The sequence below is a fragment of the Lissotriton helveticus genome, chromosome 5_1, assembly GCF_964261635.1.
Source record: "Lissotriton helveticus chromosome 5_1, aLisHel1.1, whole genome shotgun sequence".
Classification (NCBI taxonomy): domain Eukaryota; kingdom Metazoa; phylum Chordata; class Amphibia; order Caudata; family Salamandridae; genus Lissotriton; species Lissotriton helveticus.
Window position 1 is genome coordinate 704445753 of NC_136065.1, and position 16954 is coordinate 704462706.

The 16954-nt window shown below is 44.1% G+C and overlaps 1 protein-coding gene across 1 annotated transcript in view; it reads right to left on the minus strand.

Moving 5' to 3' along the window:
• Nucleotides 1-389: 389 nt before the first annotated feature.
• Nucleotides 390-16954, minus strand: part of LOC144752545 (beta-microseminoprotein A1-like) — a 192688-nt gene continuing 176123 nt past the window's right edge. The window contains exon 4 of the mRNA XM_078640441.1: nucleotides 390-540. Within this exon, the coding sequence (XP_078496567.1) occupies nucleotides 411-540 (130 nt within the window). The 3' untranslated portion in view covers nucleotides 390-410. The remainder of the gene's footprint in view (nucleotides 541-16954) is intronic.

The following is a 16954-nucleotide window of genomic DNA, read 5'->3' on the forward strand; positions in this document are numbered from 1 at the left end:
GAAGTATCCACCTAATGTTTTGTCAGTCTCTCTTCTGCACAGTTTAGTTTTCTAGTGTATGCAGTGAGGTTGGTCTGACAAATATTTGTCAATCTCATCTCCTGCATTGGTTATTTCCATAAATTGTAGCTTTTCAGTGGTCCCTATAGAAGAACAGCATCCTTGATAGACTCTTTCCACTAAACACAATTGGCGTCCCAGACCCTGCTGAACTTCTCATTATTGGACAGAGCATATGCATTTTAAATGTTAAAAAAGAAGTTTCTTATATTTTTATTAAATGATTATTATCGTATAATGACATTACATACAAGAAAAATATTTTGATTCCTCAAAATAATTACTGTATTTATTAGCAAAGTGAATCATCAAAGTTGTAAAAGGGGAAGAGTGAGAGCAAAGTCTTGATTTTAACCATTGTAGCTATGGACATCGCAGTTTACGGCAAAATCGTCTTTTTTCACAGTGACGTATTTGCAGAGCCTCGGATCAAATATTGTTATGCAAAGCTGCTCATCAAACGACGAGGGCATTCCAAACCTGAAATGGAAAATAAAAAAATACCTTACTATACAGAAATGTCAGCAATACTGATAAATTATTGACTTCTATATCTCAAGTCTTTAAGGGGCATATTTTGGCGAATTTTGGCGTTTGCGAATCGCAAACGGCGTTTTGATATGTAGGTGCATATTAGCAAAATAAGGAATCGCAAAAATTGCGATTCCTTATTTTGCTCAAGCATTTAAGGAATCGCAATTTTGCCATTCCTTAAATGCTATGTAGGAGTCAATTAAAAAATGTGATTCAGGCTTAAGGAATCGCAAAATACCACCTACTCCAAGTAGATGGTATTTTGCGATTTCCTTTAAAAATGCAATTTTTTTTTTATTCAAAGTGTCATATGGCGCACAGACATGCCCTTAGGGCATGTCTGTGCGCCACGTGTACTTACAGGCACATTCCAGGGGTGCAACAGGTGTCCTTTGGATTGAGATTCCCAAATTGCGATTTTCTCATAGAAAATCGAAATTTGAGAATGTATCCCCCTTCATTCCTATGGGTCTCTTGGCCCATAGGAATGAATGGGACACTCATTCCTATATTGCGATTCGCAATTTGCTAATCGCAATTAAGGAATATTAGGTAATCGCAAAAAAATTGCAAATTAATACTTCATTCCATTTTGCGACTCTCAAATAGCGATTCCTTAAAAATCGCTATTTCAGAATCGCAAAATGGAGATTACCTACATATGCCCCTAAATCTCGATCACTGTAACTGAGATATACCAAGAAGTGGTAAAACGGGAAGGCCAACAATGGGGGATTCACTAACACGGCTGTCCAATGAAGCAAAACAGAAGTAAACATTTCATGTAAAGGTGATGGTTTGCCACACACTGTTATTAGGCAAATTTTCTTTTTGCAAGACTGCTCAATATTGTAATGTTAATTTCCTGTTGTTTCACTCGTGTAACAGAGGAGAAAAATACTGACCCAGTTGTGATTTTCTACTGGTTTTAATATCAGCGTAAACATAAGGTGTTTTAGTGTCTTATTACTGCTTATTTAAGACCAGTATTTAAAGACTACTGAAAATTGATGAATACTCGTGCTTATCTGAATTCTGAACACGTCTTATTTCTGTAAACTTCATTTAGTAGGAAAAATGTGTTACATTTAAACCTTTAATGGGAAATAGGAACATTAGTTGTATATAATGAATTTTAAAGAAGAACTTAATTAATAGGAGTTGTCAAGACATTTTATTTATTAAACACATCTTAAATAATGCAACATTTATACATACATAGAGGTGCTTCAAGATAACGGTTTTCACTTATTGGTCTGCTAAATTGTCATTCACCTTTTGTTTTTCCTCACCACACTATAGAGCAGGCATCCTCAACTAGTAGCTAGTGAGCTACTGCTAGCTCTCCAGCTACTTATAAGTAGCTCTCCTACTAGAATTAGCTGAATTAATATATATGCATCACAAAATTGAAAAGTGTGTATTCGGGATGAAATTGTGTGTATTTTCATATTTGGAGAAAAATTGTTGGATTTCTCAAATATATTTAATAAGCTGATATTTAAGTGATAAATCACAAGGCATTAGGGAGACTTATTACTAATGTTAAAACCTTGATGCCAGGGAATCGCGGCTATGGCTGTCATGTATTACCCATGTAGATTCAGTCTAGGAATTTTTTTAAGAATAAAATGTTTCTATTAGTCATTGAAAACCATAAACATTATGAATAAAAATACAATTAACTACAAAATAAAATTGCAAAAAAAAGGGTAGAATGGAGAGTATTAAAAGCAATCAGCAACCAGGCACCTCAAAATCAACATCTAAAAAAAAACAGGGCGTCATTATTATATGGTCAGGGTGACTACTGTTTAAAAAATTACAGGGTATATTCCTCCTTCAGACCAACGGTCATTGACACCAAGATACCATGGCACGCACAAGGAGCCACCATGTTTAGATTCATGTGAAATTTTATATGTACCTAAATTTAAGGCATCTAAAAAATATTGATTTCATATTACACTTGTGTGCGAAATAGCATGAAATATCAGATCATAATAACATCAGGACTCAGCATGCCAGGAAAGGGAAACCAATGAGCCCAGATTCTCTCTAGCAGACCGCCATACCGATACAATGGTGTAGGGTTAACAGCCATGAGCTGCGTGCAAAATTACACAGAAAGTGCTATAGTGCTGGAATTCGAACTTAGGGGGATCGGATCACCTAGCAGCCAACCATAAAAGTACAGTTAATCAGTAGTGCTTAGGATAGACGTCTGGCCTTGCGGGATAGGGAGTCGATGGGCACAGGTTCCCCATAGCAGCCCACCATAATATGGGTGGAATCTACGGACTCTTGATGAACCTCTCTTGGTTAATAGCCTTGGCCCCAGCTGATCTTGGGAATTTTCCTTAACGAGAGTCTTGAAAGAGTCCAAAACATGCACCATACGGATGTTGAGCCTTGTGTTCATTGGGTCCATTTACTCAATTGCTGTTGACCTACATGTCCTGATCCCTAATGCATTCAATTCGTTCTTCGACAGCTCTCCATTGGTCCCCTGGTGCTGGGCAAGTACAAAGGACGTGCAGCAGCATTTCATCTGTCTAGTGACACAAGCAACATTTCAGGTCACCCCTCTGACATTCTTCCTGCCATTTTGGTATACAGTCCAAAGTCGGGATTTCATCAAGCCTCAGCGGCAGTAGTTTCTGCTTGATCCTCAGGGAGTAAGTAGACTACATTAGGGGGAACTTCTTTCGGTCGTCATATGATTTCAATACCAGCCACCCTTGTGAATGTTTGGCCACTTCCCCTTTATCTTCCAGCCAGCATTGCAGCTTAATGGATTTGTTTACTGCCCCTTTGAATGCTTGGGTGGATATGGCTAAGCTCCATAGTCCACTGAGGCCAAAGTTTTCTATACTCGTTCGAGATATGTTTTATATTCATCCTTTCCTCTTTGATGTTGATTTCAGACCAAATTAGGCTAGCCAATGAACATTTGGCAACTGATCTTTGTGGTGTAGCGGTCTAGTGTACCGCACACGTCGCACCATGACATCATCGGACATCCGGCGGCGGCCATGATCTCCATTTGGGCCGCGGACTCCATATAGTTAGGAGCGCAATTTTTGCGCTCCCGGGAGAGATTAAATAAATAATAAAGAAGTGACTAATAACCTTCAACAGTGTCACTGGTAGTTTGTGCAGGCCAGAGTGGGGTAATAACCAATTTTACAATGGCGAGGAGGCAGTGACGGTGCCGGCCGACTCAGGGAGGCGCCCAGAACCCACAACAGGGCAGGGACAGCAGCGTGCCCAGCCCCCACTCGCCTGCACGTGCCAGAAGCGGACCCCGTCCACACACTAGGGTACCGGAAGCATGGCAGAGACACCACGACCACGCAGCCAGACCACATAGCCACGCCACCAAAGCAAAGGCGTCCACTGGGGCCACCACGAACGTCGCAGCATGAAGCCGCCAGACGACGCCGCGCAGCCTGCAGCGCAAGTGGATCGGCGAGGGAGCACAACAAGTAGGCCTCCGGTAAGCTGGCGCACAGGGGCGACAACCCAGAGGGGATGGAAAGTAGCCCCCAGAAGGACAGCATGACAGCTGAGCACAAACACCTCGGCACAGGCCCCCAGGGTGGCGCAGAAGACCCAGAGCCACGAGCCAACGAGATCAGGAACATGTGTGCGCAGACATTTTCATTGACGAAACCTGTGCCCTTCCTGCCCAAGGTTGGGGAACCAGAGATGCCCTGGGAGGACTGGAAACCATACTTCCTCAACGACTTTTCGGTGTTAGAAGAGGAAGGTGGAGAAGAGTTCACCAGCGCATGATGCAAGAAAATACTACTACATAACCTGGGCCCAGCAGGTTAACCTCAATACCTCCACCTAGTGAAAAAGGAAAGACCAGCTGCAGACACTGACGTGTTTCAGCATGCATTAGAGGATCTAGATGCGCACCACCGTCCTGTTGTATGCACAGCCATAGACCAATACAATTTCTTCCAAAGAAAACAGGCAAAAGGAGAAACAGTGGACGAATACGTGGCAGCGCTACAAAAATTATCCGTCACATGTAAGTTTGGCGCCCTACATGAGGAATTAATAAGAGACCAGATAATTATGCACACGATCAACACGTCCGTACAGGAGGAAGACCTTCAGAAGCGAAGTCAAGTACATAGCGTCAGACTCACGCAAAGAGAATGAAGAGGAGGAGACCGAGGAGGATGATGAAATCCTGATGGTGGGAGAGCAAGTTCTGGGATTGGGGTGCGCCACAGATAAGAAGCCCAAGTGTGAAATGACGATAGGAGACATACCAATCACCATGGTGGCCGACTCTGGATCACCATACACGATCATTCAGAGAAGTGTGTGGGAGAGGGAGTTCGCACCCAAGACCAACCAGCACCTTCTACCGTCGGACATCCACCCGGTGATGTTCACGGGCGAACCTATCCCAATGGTGGGATACTGCCAGATGCCATTCGAATTTAAAGGTAGAACAACAGGAGGAAAACTATACGTGGCAGAGAAGGGGCCGTCCGTGTTGGGCTGGAGAGACCAAGGAGCCCTCGGAATAAAGCTAAACCCAGGAGGACGCACACAAGTCCTCATGACAACAGACGCACTTGATAGAGGGGCGCAAAGATGGCGAGAAGAATATCCAGCCATGTTCCAAGAAACCATAGGGTGTATGGCGAAATTCACGCACAAAATATGCTTGAAGGAAGGGGCTCAACCCTCATGCCACAGGGTACGCAACATTCCGGTCAGATGCAGAGCTGCAGTACAGGAGGAACTATAGAGGTTGGAAGAGAACGGGGTAATAGAAGCAATCGACAGCGCTGAGTGGTTGGCGCCATTGGTGGTTGCCCAAAAGCCTAACGGAAAGTTGAGATTGTGCGTGGATCTCCACGAGCTGAACAAGAACATTGTCGTGGACAAGTTCCCACTCCCCAAAATAAATGAAATGCTGGCGAAGACTAGGGGTGTGCGATGGTTTACCACAATTGACTTGACATTAGCGTACCATCAGGTAGCGTTACACAAATCCTGCAACCATCTCACAGCGTTCATTACCCCATTCGGCTGTTATAAATTCTTGAGGATGCCGTTTGGGTTGGCCTCGGCAGCCGCCGTATTCCAATAGTTGATGTATCGACTGTTTCATAAAATGGAAGGCATCCAGTTTTTTCAAGATGACATATTTGTGATGGGGACAACAAGAGAAGATCACGACAGAAAAGTGAGGACAGTACTAACTACACTGATGCAGAATGGGTGAATTCAGTCACATACTTGGGGCACGAAATCAGCAAGTGAAGGATCGAACCGAAGGCCTCGAACGTGACAGCAATCAGGGACTCTCCCACCCTAGGAAACAAAGAAGACATCCGAACCTTCCTGGGGATGGCAGAGTTCTATAGTAAGTTTGTTCCCCACTTTGCCTGAAAAACGCACTTTATGCGACAACTATTGAGGGACAAATCAACGTTCAAGTGGACTGAAACAGAACAGAAGGAGTTTGAAGAAATGAAACGGAACATCTGTGAAGCCGTCCCCATACAAGGGTTTGACCAAGACACCTTGACCATATTGACCACAGACGCCAGCGACCGTGGATTGGGCGCAGTGCTGACGCAACGCACAGACGAAGGAGGAAGTGCCACGATAAGCTTTGCATCCAGGGCCGTGGCCCCGAACGAGCAAAAGTTCAGCGTCGTAGAAAAAGAAATGCTGGCGGCGGTATGGGCAATGGAGAGGTTTCGGCAGTTTCTGTGGGGCGGGAAGTTTTTACTACGCACTGACCACAAACCCTTGATGAAAGTGCTCACGTCGAGCGGACACGACCACGCGACACCCAGGATAGCGAAAATGACGTTGAGGCTACTAGACTATGTGTACGAGGTCGAGTACATACCATACCACAAAAACAAGGTAGCAGACTTCTTAAGCAGAGCGGCGTCCAAAGAGAGAGCCGAAGACCAGACCAGCAGCGAATGGGAAGACTACGCCATAGCAACCACAGGGGACCCTGAAAGAGCCATAAGTGCCCAGGAATGGGAAGCGGAGTATGCCAAAGATACTACACTCAACGCCGTGAAGTCATACGTGACCACATGGTGGCCGGACAAGAGGCTGCAGGACAATGGTGTAAAACAATATTGGGAAATCTGAGAGGAGCTCTCCATTGGTGACAATCCATGTTTCCTGCTGCGGGGGCCAAAGTAGTCCCCCCACAGTCCTTGACGAATCAACTCCTAGCTATAGGGCACGAAGGACATCTTGGCATCGTCAAGACCAAATGGAGAATGAAAGAAGACTACTGGTGGCCAGGGATGGACCTACAAATTGAGAAATATGTCCGTGCATGCCGACAAGACCCAAAGGATGCTACGTCCACCCCTCAGGAAGTACAACTGCCTAGAAAACCTGTGGGAAGAAATATCCATTGACATTCTGGGGCCAATTCTGGATGGACAAGGCATGCCGAAATACCTCACCGTACTCATAGATAGGTACTCGAAGTGGCCAGAAGGGGACATCAAAGAGAACACAGAAACAGAAACCATACTGGCGTTTCTTACTGATACCTTAATAAGGGAGGGTATACCCAAGGGAATACTAAGTGACAATGGGCCGCAGTTCGTCTCAGCCAAATGGGATGCGTATATGGAGAGGAACGGCATAGCCGTGAGGCGCACACCGATATACCACCCCACGGGAAATTGCCTCGTGGAACGATTTAATAGAGTGATCATGGGGTCGGTCCAGGCAGCCATCAGCCAGGGCAAAGACTGGGAATAGGAAATAAAAAGGCTGATGTGGGCCTACAGCATAACGCCTACGGCCACAGGGTACAGCCCGTTCAGGATACTGAGAGGAAGTGAACCGTTCACCAAGGACAACGTTGCATGGAAAGACCTTACAGTTCAGAGCCACTGGTCACCTGCCATAGTCCGGAAGAATTTGGAGAAGGCACAGTCGGTGTACGCTGAACATTTCGACAAGATGCACAGCACCAAGGAAACCACGTTGGAGAGAGGAGAGTGGGTGAGAGTAAGGAACCCCATAGTGAAGAAGAATGGCAACAGCAAATTTACCCCACCATTGCAAGTCATGGAACCGTACTCAAGATCAGCACTCCTCAGCGACGGCAAAGTATGGTCTCAAGACCGGATGGCGAAGTGCAACCGCGTGGAGAATTGGAACAACGTAAGAGAGACGAAGTTGGACACACCGAGGAAGGAGGAGCACCCTGGGAGCAACAGGGAAGGAGAAGGCGCCGCGAAACACAGAACTGTGAACTCACACAACAGTTTTCCATCAGAGGAACCCACGGTATACAGACACGTAGAGGCAGGAAGATCCACCTCCCCAGAAGGTTTGAAGCGTAAGACATGACCTGCAAGTAAGAGTGTTCAATATCGTTGTTATTGTTAAAGGGGGGAGATGTGGTGTAGTGGTCTAGTGTACCGCACACGTCGCACCATGACGTCATCGGATATCCGGCAGCGGCCATGATCTCCATTGGCGCCGCGGACTCCGTATAGTTAGGAGTGCGATTCCGGTGCTCCCGGGACAGATTAAATAAATAATAAAGAAGTGACTAATAACCTTCACCAGTGTCACTGGTAGTTTGTGCAGGCCAGAGTGGGGTAATAACCAACTTTACAATCTTAGCAAGAGACTGTTTTGTCAATGAGATCTCCAGCCTTACTTGGGATGGTGATGGCAACCGTGTATGATGTACTGACGTGATATTGTGGGTAAGCTTGCATGGAGTGCCTACTTATGTAATCTTTTCTGACATGATCACTATTACCACACTAAAAATATCAGTAGTTTGGTATGATTTTCATTGAATATGAGCAGCTCTTGTTACAGAAAAGGTTGGAGACACCTGGTATAGAGCATGGGAAAGTAGTTCAGCCCACTTCCGGTTACTACCAGGCCTTTCACGCACAAATGTCTATCAGCAAGCACCCATAAAAACTGGGGTTTGCTTTACGTTAACTTACTTTCTGTCTCAGCAACTCAACTGCATGGTCTGTGGAGAAATACTAGAGGGTGCATTTCTCATATTTGAAGTGCTAGGGTATATTGTGGTGTTTGCAGTGAATTCATCTTTTAATTTAAACAATATTTTAAAAAACAAATGCCATTCGTTTACTATATTAGCCTTGCATCAATCCTTTTTTTTTAAATATAACTGTGTTTTACGCATACTATGTTTGTATACTTGCTTTCCAAAATGTGCACTGTAGTTTCTCATATCTTCTATACCTCTCGATTCATTAAAGCTTGATCATTCTATTGAAGTCAAGTTGTGGAACGCATATCTGAGCACTTCACGCTTTTCTCCTCTTTTGCTTTCCAAGGTCCTACATGTATGGCCATGAATGTCAATTCACCCAAATGCTAGACGTAGCGAAGTGACATCAAACACCCTTTGACCACCCCTCACAATGACATCACAGGAAGTGATGTCATATGACCGTTGACCATGATGACACTAAAGGTGTTTTAAAAATATGCAATAAGTGTAAGATTAATGGAATAGCAAGAAAGTTAACAGCATAGATAAAATCTAGTTTAGTTACTGACCATATATTAACGAGGGTGCTTGTATGATATGTTTTGGTGCACCCACTGCCTTGGGGCTGCTAGTGTATCTTTTAACACACAGGGTAAATAGAGATGATAACATACGTGTGTATGTAAATCCTGAATATAGCTGTAGCATATTTACAAAAAACATAGATTGTCAAAGCACCGACAACAATTGTTTATAAAAACAAAAGGCCTCTACTTTACTAGCTACATAAATGGTACTTATGCTATTGACCTCACTAAGTCAGACTCAGGTGTGCAAATAACTAACAGTGTAGTCCAAAATCTTTCGTACATAAAATAACACTGTGTTTAGATCTCCATGTTATGTGGAACTGCAGCACCTTGCCGCCTAAGAGTGTTGAACTGCTAGGGATTTTATTCAGGCACCAGAAAGCAGAACAACCTTCTCTTTCTGAATAATTTTCTTTTTTTTGCTTTACAGTAAGTTACTATGTAAAGAACTCTGCTACATAGCCCTGACTAGACAGTACATTTTAGTGAGTGCTATTTCTTTGAATCATATTTCAAAACTCTCATCTCCTGCTAATAGGGCTGCAATCTGGCAGAATTTTGTACCAGCATGACCAGTATTTTCTAGTCCCAGAGGGTTCAAGAATAAGGAAAATCACCCTAAGCTGGTATTTTTTCCCTTATCAGCGCATACTTAAAACTGTAAATATATAGAAGAAAACATTTTACAATGACCTACAGATTAACCTTTATGATCATTGACTGATAATTAAAGTAAGCAAACACCGCAAGGCCATGTTAAAAATGAAAACAGTTCTAGTATAATATCTGGGCCTTTATTGTTTCTTAAAACATAAACATTTGGCTGGTATTTTCCTCTACGAAAGGTTGCAATCCTACCTCCTAGACTAAACCTTAAATGCTTTTGTAACTTGGAATCACTTCATTACACTATGCACCTTATTCCTGATCCACAACTCATGCTATTCCATCACTGACACAAGACAGAGCTGTCTGGGTTTACTTCAATCCTAACACATTGCATTTCCTCCTGTTATGGAACTGAGGCCCACACATAGCTCTTCTCTTGTACTTCCGCATCACTGCATTCAAATGCATTAGTCACCCATTTAGAGCGCCCTCGGATCACCCATGATGCCCGCTTAGCGAGCAACTGCATACCCATTGAGCTTACTGGCAATGAGTGCGCTTTGCTGCTTGAGAGCCTGCTAGAATCTCAAAAATACACAACTATGACCTCTCTCATTGTTCAGTTCAGTAAATCTTTATTCGATGATTAAAAAAACATCATAAAAGTATATATACAATTTAAAAAGCAATTAAATAACATATCTGAACTCCATCCAATTTCATCGATCAAGAATTAAAAGGTTTAAAAAATATTTGTGATAGGACAATTAATTAACCCTGTCCTCTTGTGTTTCTTAACCTCACAGAGACCCTGATAAAATTCATAATACAGTATAAAGTGCGCGTGTCATTTGCTCTTTGTAAAAAGTGCAAAGCAGCCTTGGCATGGCGAAATCTTGCCTGTTTTAGAATATCCACCAAGACTTTACGTCTAGGCATCTTATAAAAGGGAGATAAAAGTACAAAATGAAGGGTGTCCTGCGGAGACCGATTGTCACAGCCACAGGCACCCTTCTGCTCAATTGTTGAAGTAAAACCTGGTGTATCAGCCAGTATATTAGGTAATAAATTAAGCCTAAAACGAGACATTAAAAACCTATCCTGAGAGTTATCCATCAAATATAAGTTTGGTTCCATACCCTCGCTATTCTTAATCAGACAATAGGCACTTACAGAATGTTTTAACATTTCCACTCTTGCTCTATTTGTGGCAAACCGTACAAGCAACGTCTTTTTTAATCTGTAATTTGTCAAGATTTGATAATGTACTTGGGTCGCTAAAAAGATCCTTTCGATCTAGATCCTCTGAAGTGGTCTGGATGTATTTTAGCCATGGGATCTGTAGACCTTTGTCCCTCTGTAGACAATCTCTCATAATTTGTCTGCTACGGTCCGCCTCAGGATTTGCCTACATTTTTAATCATGCCATAATGGGTCTAAGCTTAACCTGATCCTCAATAAAAGGTCTGCCTAGCTCTCTGTGCGCAATTACTGCTGGGGTGCTCTGAGGGATTTTTAAGATCCTTCCCAGGTATTTATCTTCCTCCAGCTGCAATTGCTTCACATTCACGAAGCCCCACACTTCTGATCCATACATGGCTTTCGTGCTGCTTATAGAGCCATATAGGTTCATAACCTGTTCCGGGGACCAACGACCCAGCCTTCGGGCAAAGTTTGTTATGGTGCCATTTGAGGATATCAGTTTTGTGCACCGCTCTTCTACTAGAGATTAGAATTTTAGTGCCCCATCAAACAGCAACCCGAGGTAAGAGAAAGACTGCACCTTCTCTATAGTATGAGTCCCTATTTTATATGCAAACTTCCTGCAGGATTTCGTGCCCACCAACATCACAAAGGACTTGCTTAAGTTCATCGATAGATCTAAGGTGTCCATAAAATTAACAAATCCATCAATTAAACATTGCAAGCCCCTCGGTGTACGGGCAAACAGGACCGCGTCATCCGCGTACAATAGCACCGGTATATGGCGCGTTCCTGCTTTTGGACAATCTGTATTCAAGGCAATCAGGGTTCTCTCCAAGTTGTTAATATAAAGAGAGAAAAGAAAAGGGGCAAGAATATAACCTTGTCTCACTCCACTAGTACATGGAAAGGGTTCTGTTCCCCCCCCCCCATGTTATAGCGGACTTTGGCAGTGGTGTCCCAGTGTAGTTCTCTAAGGAAATCAATCAGACCTGGATCAATTCCCATTTGCTCATCACGACCCATAGCTTATTCCTATTCACATGATCAAACGCAGCTGCTAGGTCGATAAACCCCAAGTAGATAGCTCCGTTGGTGGCTTTAGTGTATTTTGCCACCAACAAATAGAGGTTAAGACATTGATCACTAGTGAACCTGCCAGATCTAAAACCATACTGGGTGTCAGAAATGGTATGATGCTCTTCCGTCCAATCCATGAGCCATTTCAAAATTACCCGGCACAGGATTTTGTCTGAAACATCGATTAGTGATATTGGCCTATAGCATTGGGGATTGTCCATGTTGCCTTTCTTAAAAATGGGGACAATTATTGCGGTAGTCCAAGAGCGGGGCAATTCGGACTTAATAGCCGCATTTAACACCCTCGTGAGGATGGGAGCCCATAGATCTACATTGCTCAGATACAGGTCAGGTGGTGTACCATCAGGGCCTGGAGCTTTGTTACGAGTAAGGCCTTGAATCCCCTTAGTTATTTCTTCTGTCAGTTTCCTGATTGTGGTTATATAGTCCCTCGAAATGTGTCACCCACTGTTCGGGTAAGATGTTTGTCCCAATACCAGGGGTGCTATTGTCCTGAAAACATGGCCTATTGATTATCCTCCAAAACTCTGTTGAGTCCCCTCTTTTCCCCGCCTCCCTTAGGTCGGCCCACACTTCCACTTGAAGGGAAACCTTTCTTTGCTTCAGGACGCTTTTATATATTTGTCTACAATGGGCCACTTTCAACTTGTCCCTCGGGTTGGCTTTCAGGCTAAGCTTTAGGTCTCTCAAAGCTCGTGAGCAATTATTATCAAACCATCTTGGGTGTGTGGTATTTCTACTAGGGCATTTTACCTTCAGTAGACTCTCTATCAGGCTAGTTACTGACCCGAACGCCATGACCAGGGAATACCCATCTATCGCTAGGTCTAAGCATTCATCAATCAGTTCCTTCCCTTTAGCCATTAGAGATTTGTAAAATGCCTCCCCGTCAATTTTCGACCACCTGAGCCATCTTGCCTGTTCAATTGCCCTAATCTTGGTGTCTGGCTGTCAGCACTTCTTAAAAGTCCTTGACATGTAAGTTCTAGAACTAAAGGATTGTGGTCACTGAATATACTCCAATCAATCCTTGCTGAGCTAATCCAGTTTTTTTAAAGTCTGAACACTAGAATGTAATGATTTATGTTGCCACTATTTAATATGTACTCCACTAAACTGGTATCCCTGAAGTATACAATTATACAATTGCCCGCTATGTCCTTGCTTCTGCTACCTAGCCAGTTCACCCTTCTCACGTGCAGGATTTCCCCATTCTTGTTGTCGGGTAGTGGCCTATTCTGTTTTAACAAAAATATAATCTTATTTTTTAATTCAGTGTGTGTCACTTTCTGTTATGGTTTCCATACTGGAATCCCCACAAGTACAACTACATATGGGCATGCTTCAGGGGGTAAATGTATGGTTGTCACAGGACTACTGATTCCTCCATTTCTCTCCCGACTTATGTGATATGTCTCCGCTGGTTTAGGGGTCGGGAGCTTTCCATTTTGCCGTTGTAATATTGGCTGACTCCGCTCCCGATCTTGTGCCCAAGATTCCTACTCCTACTATATTATTGTCAGCACCCGCTTGAGATGAGGCATTTAAGGGAGTTGGTGCCTGTATATCAGTCTGTTGCCGTCTGCTGGCACTGTTGGTTTGTGGGGGGGCTGAGGGTCTGAGCCAATATCCACTGTGGCAGTGATGCCTAATGCTCTTGTATTCGGCATGATGCCCTGTGTCCTCCCCTGCTTATTTAGTTTGTTTATTATTTTATCTAACCTGCTAACTAGTGGTTTAATCTGGCTAGCAATAAGCAGTTCTAGATGGTTTTGTAAGCTTGTGATTACATGAGCTACCCAGCTCGGCGGATCTGGCGCCTGTGATGCTTGTACTTCGATGACCTCATCCTCTGTACTTCTAGATTGGGGGGTAATAGGGCGTAATTTTGTTTTCTTCTGGGCACAACTTTGTGGCAAAAGCTCTTTTTTTCCTGCTGGTAGGGGCTTTATTATTAGATAATGGTACTGCCTTTTCTGGAGCGACAGCCAACTGTGCACATGGGATATCATGAACAGGTGACTCCGAGATGACAAATGGGGAACCAACCCTTGTCTCGTAATGGTTTTCCTGCGGGGGTGTGGATAGATCAGTTGTTGGCGTTAAGGATAGGCGTCTCTCCGCTCGCTCTATTTCGCTAGATACTACCCCAATAACTTTCCTCAGCATGAGGTCAATCGCAGTGGGCTGTACGTTTGGTGGAAGCGATAGATTGGGCTCTAGAACATTTACCCGGGGTGTGAGGGGGATGGGAGGTTTGGCCTTTGTTGAGCGAGTTTTTACTTTACTGGCCATCCTATAGATCAGCGTTACCCAAACTGTGGTCCGCGGACCCCCAGGGGTCCGTGAGACATTCCCAGGGGGTCCGCAGGACTCAGGTGCCTGCCATCATAGTGAAAATCTAAACACTCATGCTGGGAATGTTGGCACTGGGGAGGGAGGGCTCTTCTCTGCTGCATGTGATTGTTTTACAAATGTACCTATGCATTTACAGTAACAGCGTGCGTATGCTTTAAAAACATCTTTCCTTTTTATGTCAGCCTCATGTAACATAGTTGCTTAGATCAGCTGGCACTTACCACACAGTGCTGTCGAGAGGCGACATTACCTGTTACATAAAGCCCCTCGATAATCCTTCATCCGTTCAGAAACAAAGTGACGAGCTGGGTCTTCGAATTTCTGACCTCCGGATTGCCTGGGATGCATTAGTCTGCAAGCCATCAGACCTGGGTAAGTCGACTAACCATCTTTAAACAGATACAAAATGGCAGGGAACCATTTAAAAAAGATTGCGGCGCCTGCTCTCTGATTTTGCACTAGTGAAATAGCACATACATCACCTCCAAGACGCTAACATTTGGGCCAGAACCTTCTGAAACATTGCTAGACAGCTAGAGTGACAGGAAAAAGTTAACTTTCCACGATGCTAGAGTTTTATAACACCACAAAAATCCGAGTCACTACTAGGCCTGCTAATATCTAGAGTGGATGTCATTTGGAAATTGCATCGTTTGGCACAACGCAATAATAAATAACACGGAATGCTGCGTGAGTCTGAGGCCTGTAATTATGCGCTGTGCATAACGATCCCAGTATTAAACTCCGCGATGGCACCCAAGTGCCCCACCATAGTAATGCATGCCAGGGGGTTCTGGAAAGGGGCGGGGCAAAGGCATTAGGAGGGGCACTGCAAAGGCAAACAATTCCAGTGGCAATGCACAGGAAGTAAATCACTCCCACGACGGATATATTGCATCGTGAAGCAGAAAAAAAACAGCTTCTGCATTTCACCATGTCCCTAGGAACAAACTAAACAGCGCCCATGGGCCCCCAGGATCATACCAACATTGGCCGTCCAGTCAAACCGGTGTGATCACAAGACTATATTCTGATCTCGTGCCACAGTCCTGAAGTCAGCTGCAGAACTCCCGGGTTCCAGGATAATCGTCCACAGTGTGCTGCTACATACAATGGATCCGAATCCGATGGGAGACTCCTGATTTTCGAAGCCATAAATGGCTTTCTTTTGACTGTCTCCCTCCTGAAATTGCCTCTGCTTGAATAGAAGTCAACAGGGTGATACACTCTCCTGATTATTTCTGTGAAATCTTCAATTTTGTTCTTCGGAATTTTTGGGAATGTATGCTTCTAGTCTAAATCTATCCTGTTTGGCAGCATATATACATTTACACATTACCAATAAAAAGGCAGAGAAAGCCCTTCTTGTGAATTGTTCAGATCTCACACCGGGTACGTTTAGTGAGTGAATTGAAATACATATTTGGTGCGCATTAGCAGCATATGTCGAAAGACCATCTTTAAAAATTAAATGTTATTCCTGCGGATCCCAGTGAAAGGTTTTGCAGAGATTTACAAATGCCAACCTCATGCGAGGAAGCTCTGCCTCTTCCCTCATGTATGTCATGTTTGAGAAGCACTGACAAAGCAAACAGCAGTTAGGATTGTGGACACCACAAGCTCCCCAAACACTCCTTTCATCCCCACACAGAACAGATAATAAATCACATTGATTTAGGCCCAGATCTCTTTCCTGGGGTGAATGTATGACATTGTTCTGCATTCTGTCCATCAATTGTTGTTTTTGCATTTGTCACGCCGAGTGGGCTGGGTATGCTCAGACGTGAGTCCCATGCTCTCCACACCACTGGAGTCAAGCTATCCAGGCTGATGAAGGCTGATAGCCAGAAACCGGTCCTTGGATGTTTGATTCCGGTCCAGGAAAGACATGGCTTGGCAGTTCGGGCTGGACTGTTCCCATGAGGCACAGGGTCAAGGCTGATTTGCATATGGCCATGTCTGACTGGGGGGGGGGTGTGGAGTGCAAAAAAACGATGGATTTAGGCCCAGATCTCTGTACTGGGGTGAATGTATGACATTGTTCTGCATTCTGTCCATCAATTGTTCGTTTTAGATAAAAAAATCACAGGCAGCAGCAGAGCAAGCTTCCTCTGCGCGCGCACAAATGCAGTGCAAGCTTCCGTCAACAGAAGTGAATTAGTTGAAAGGTACATGTGTATAGGTTACCATTACCTGGCAGGCAGGTAAAAATAGATGCAGCCAGGATCAGCAGTAGGATGTTCGTGTTGCTGTCTGATTGCTCACTTTCCACAAGATCTTGGGTGAATTACGTGTGCTGTCAAGCTTTCATATTCAGACATATCAAGCTCTTATTCTGTGTAGCCTTTGCAGTTTGTTGTTGACAAGGGACAGGGGCAGTGGGCATCCTAACAGGAGAGGGTCATGTCAGGTGCCATGCGAGGCCTCTCTGAAATATGCCTTAACTGCACTGCTCACCCCTTGGTGGTAAAATGTTGTTCTGTCTGTG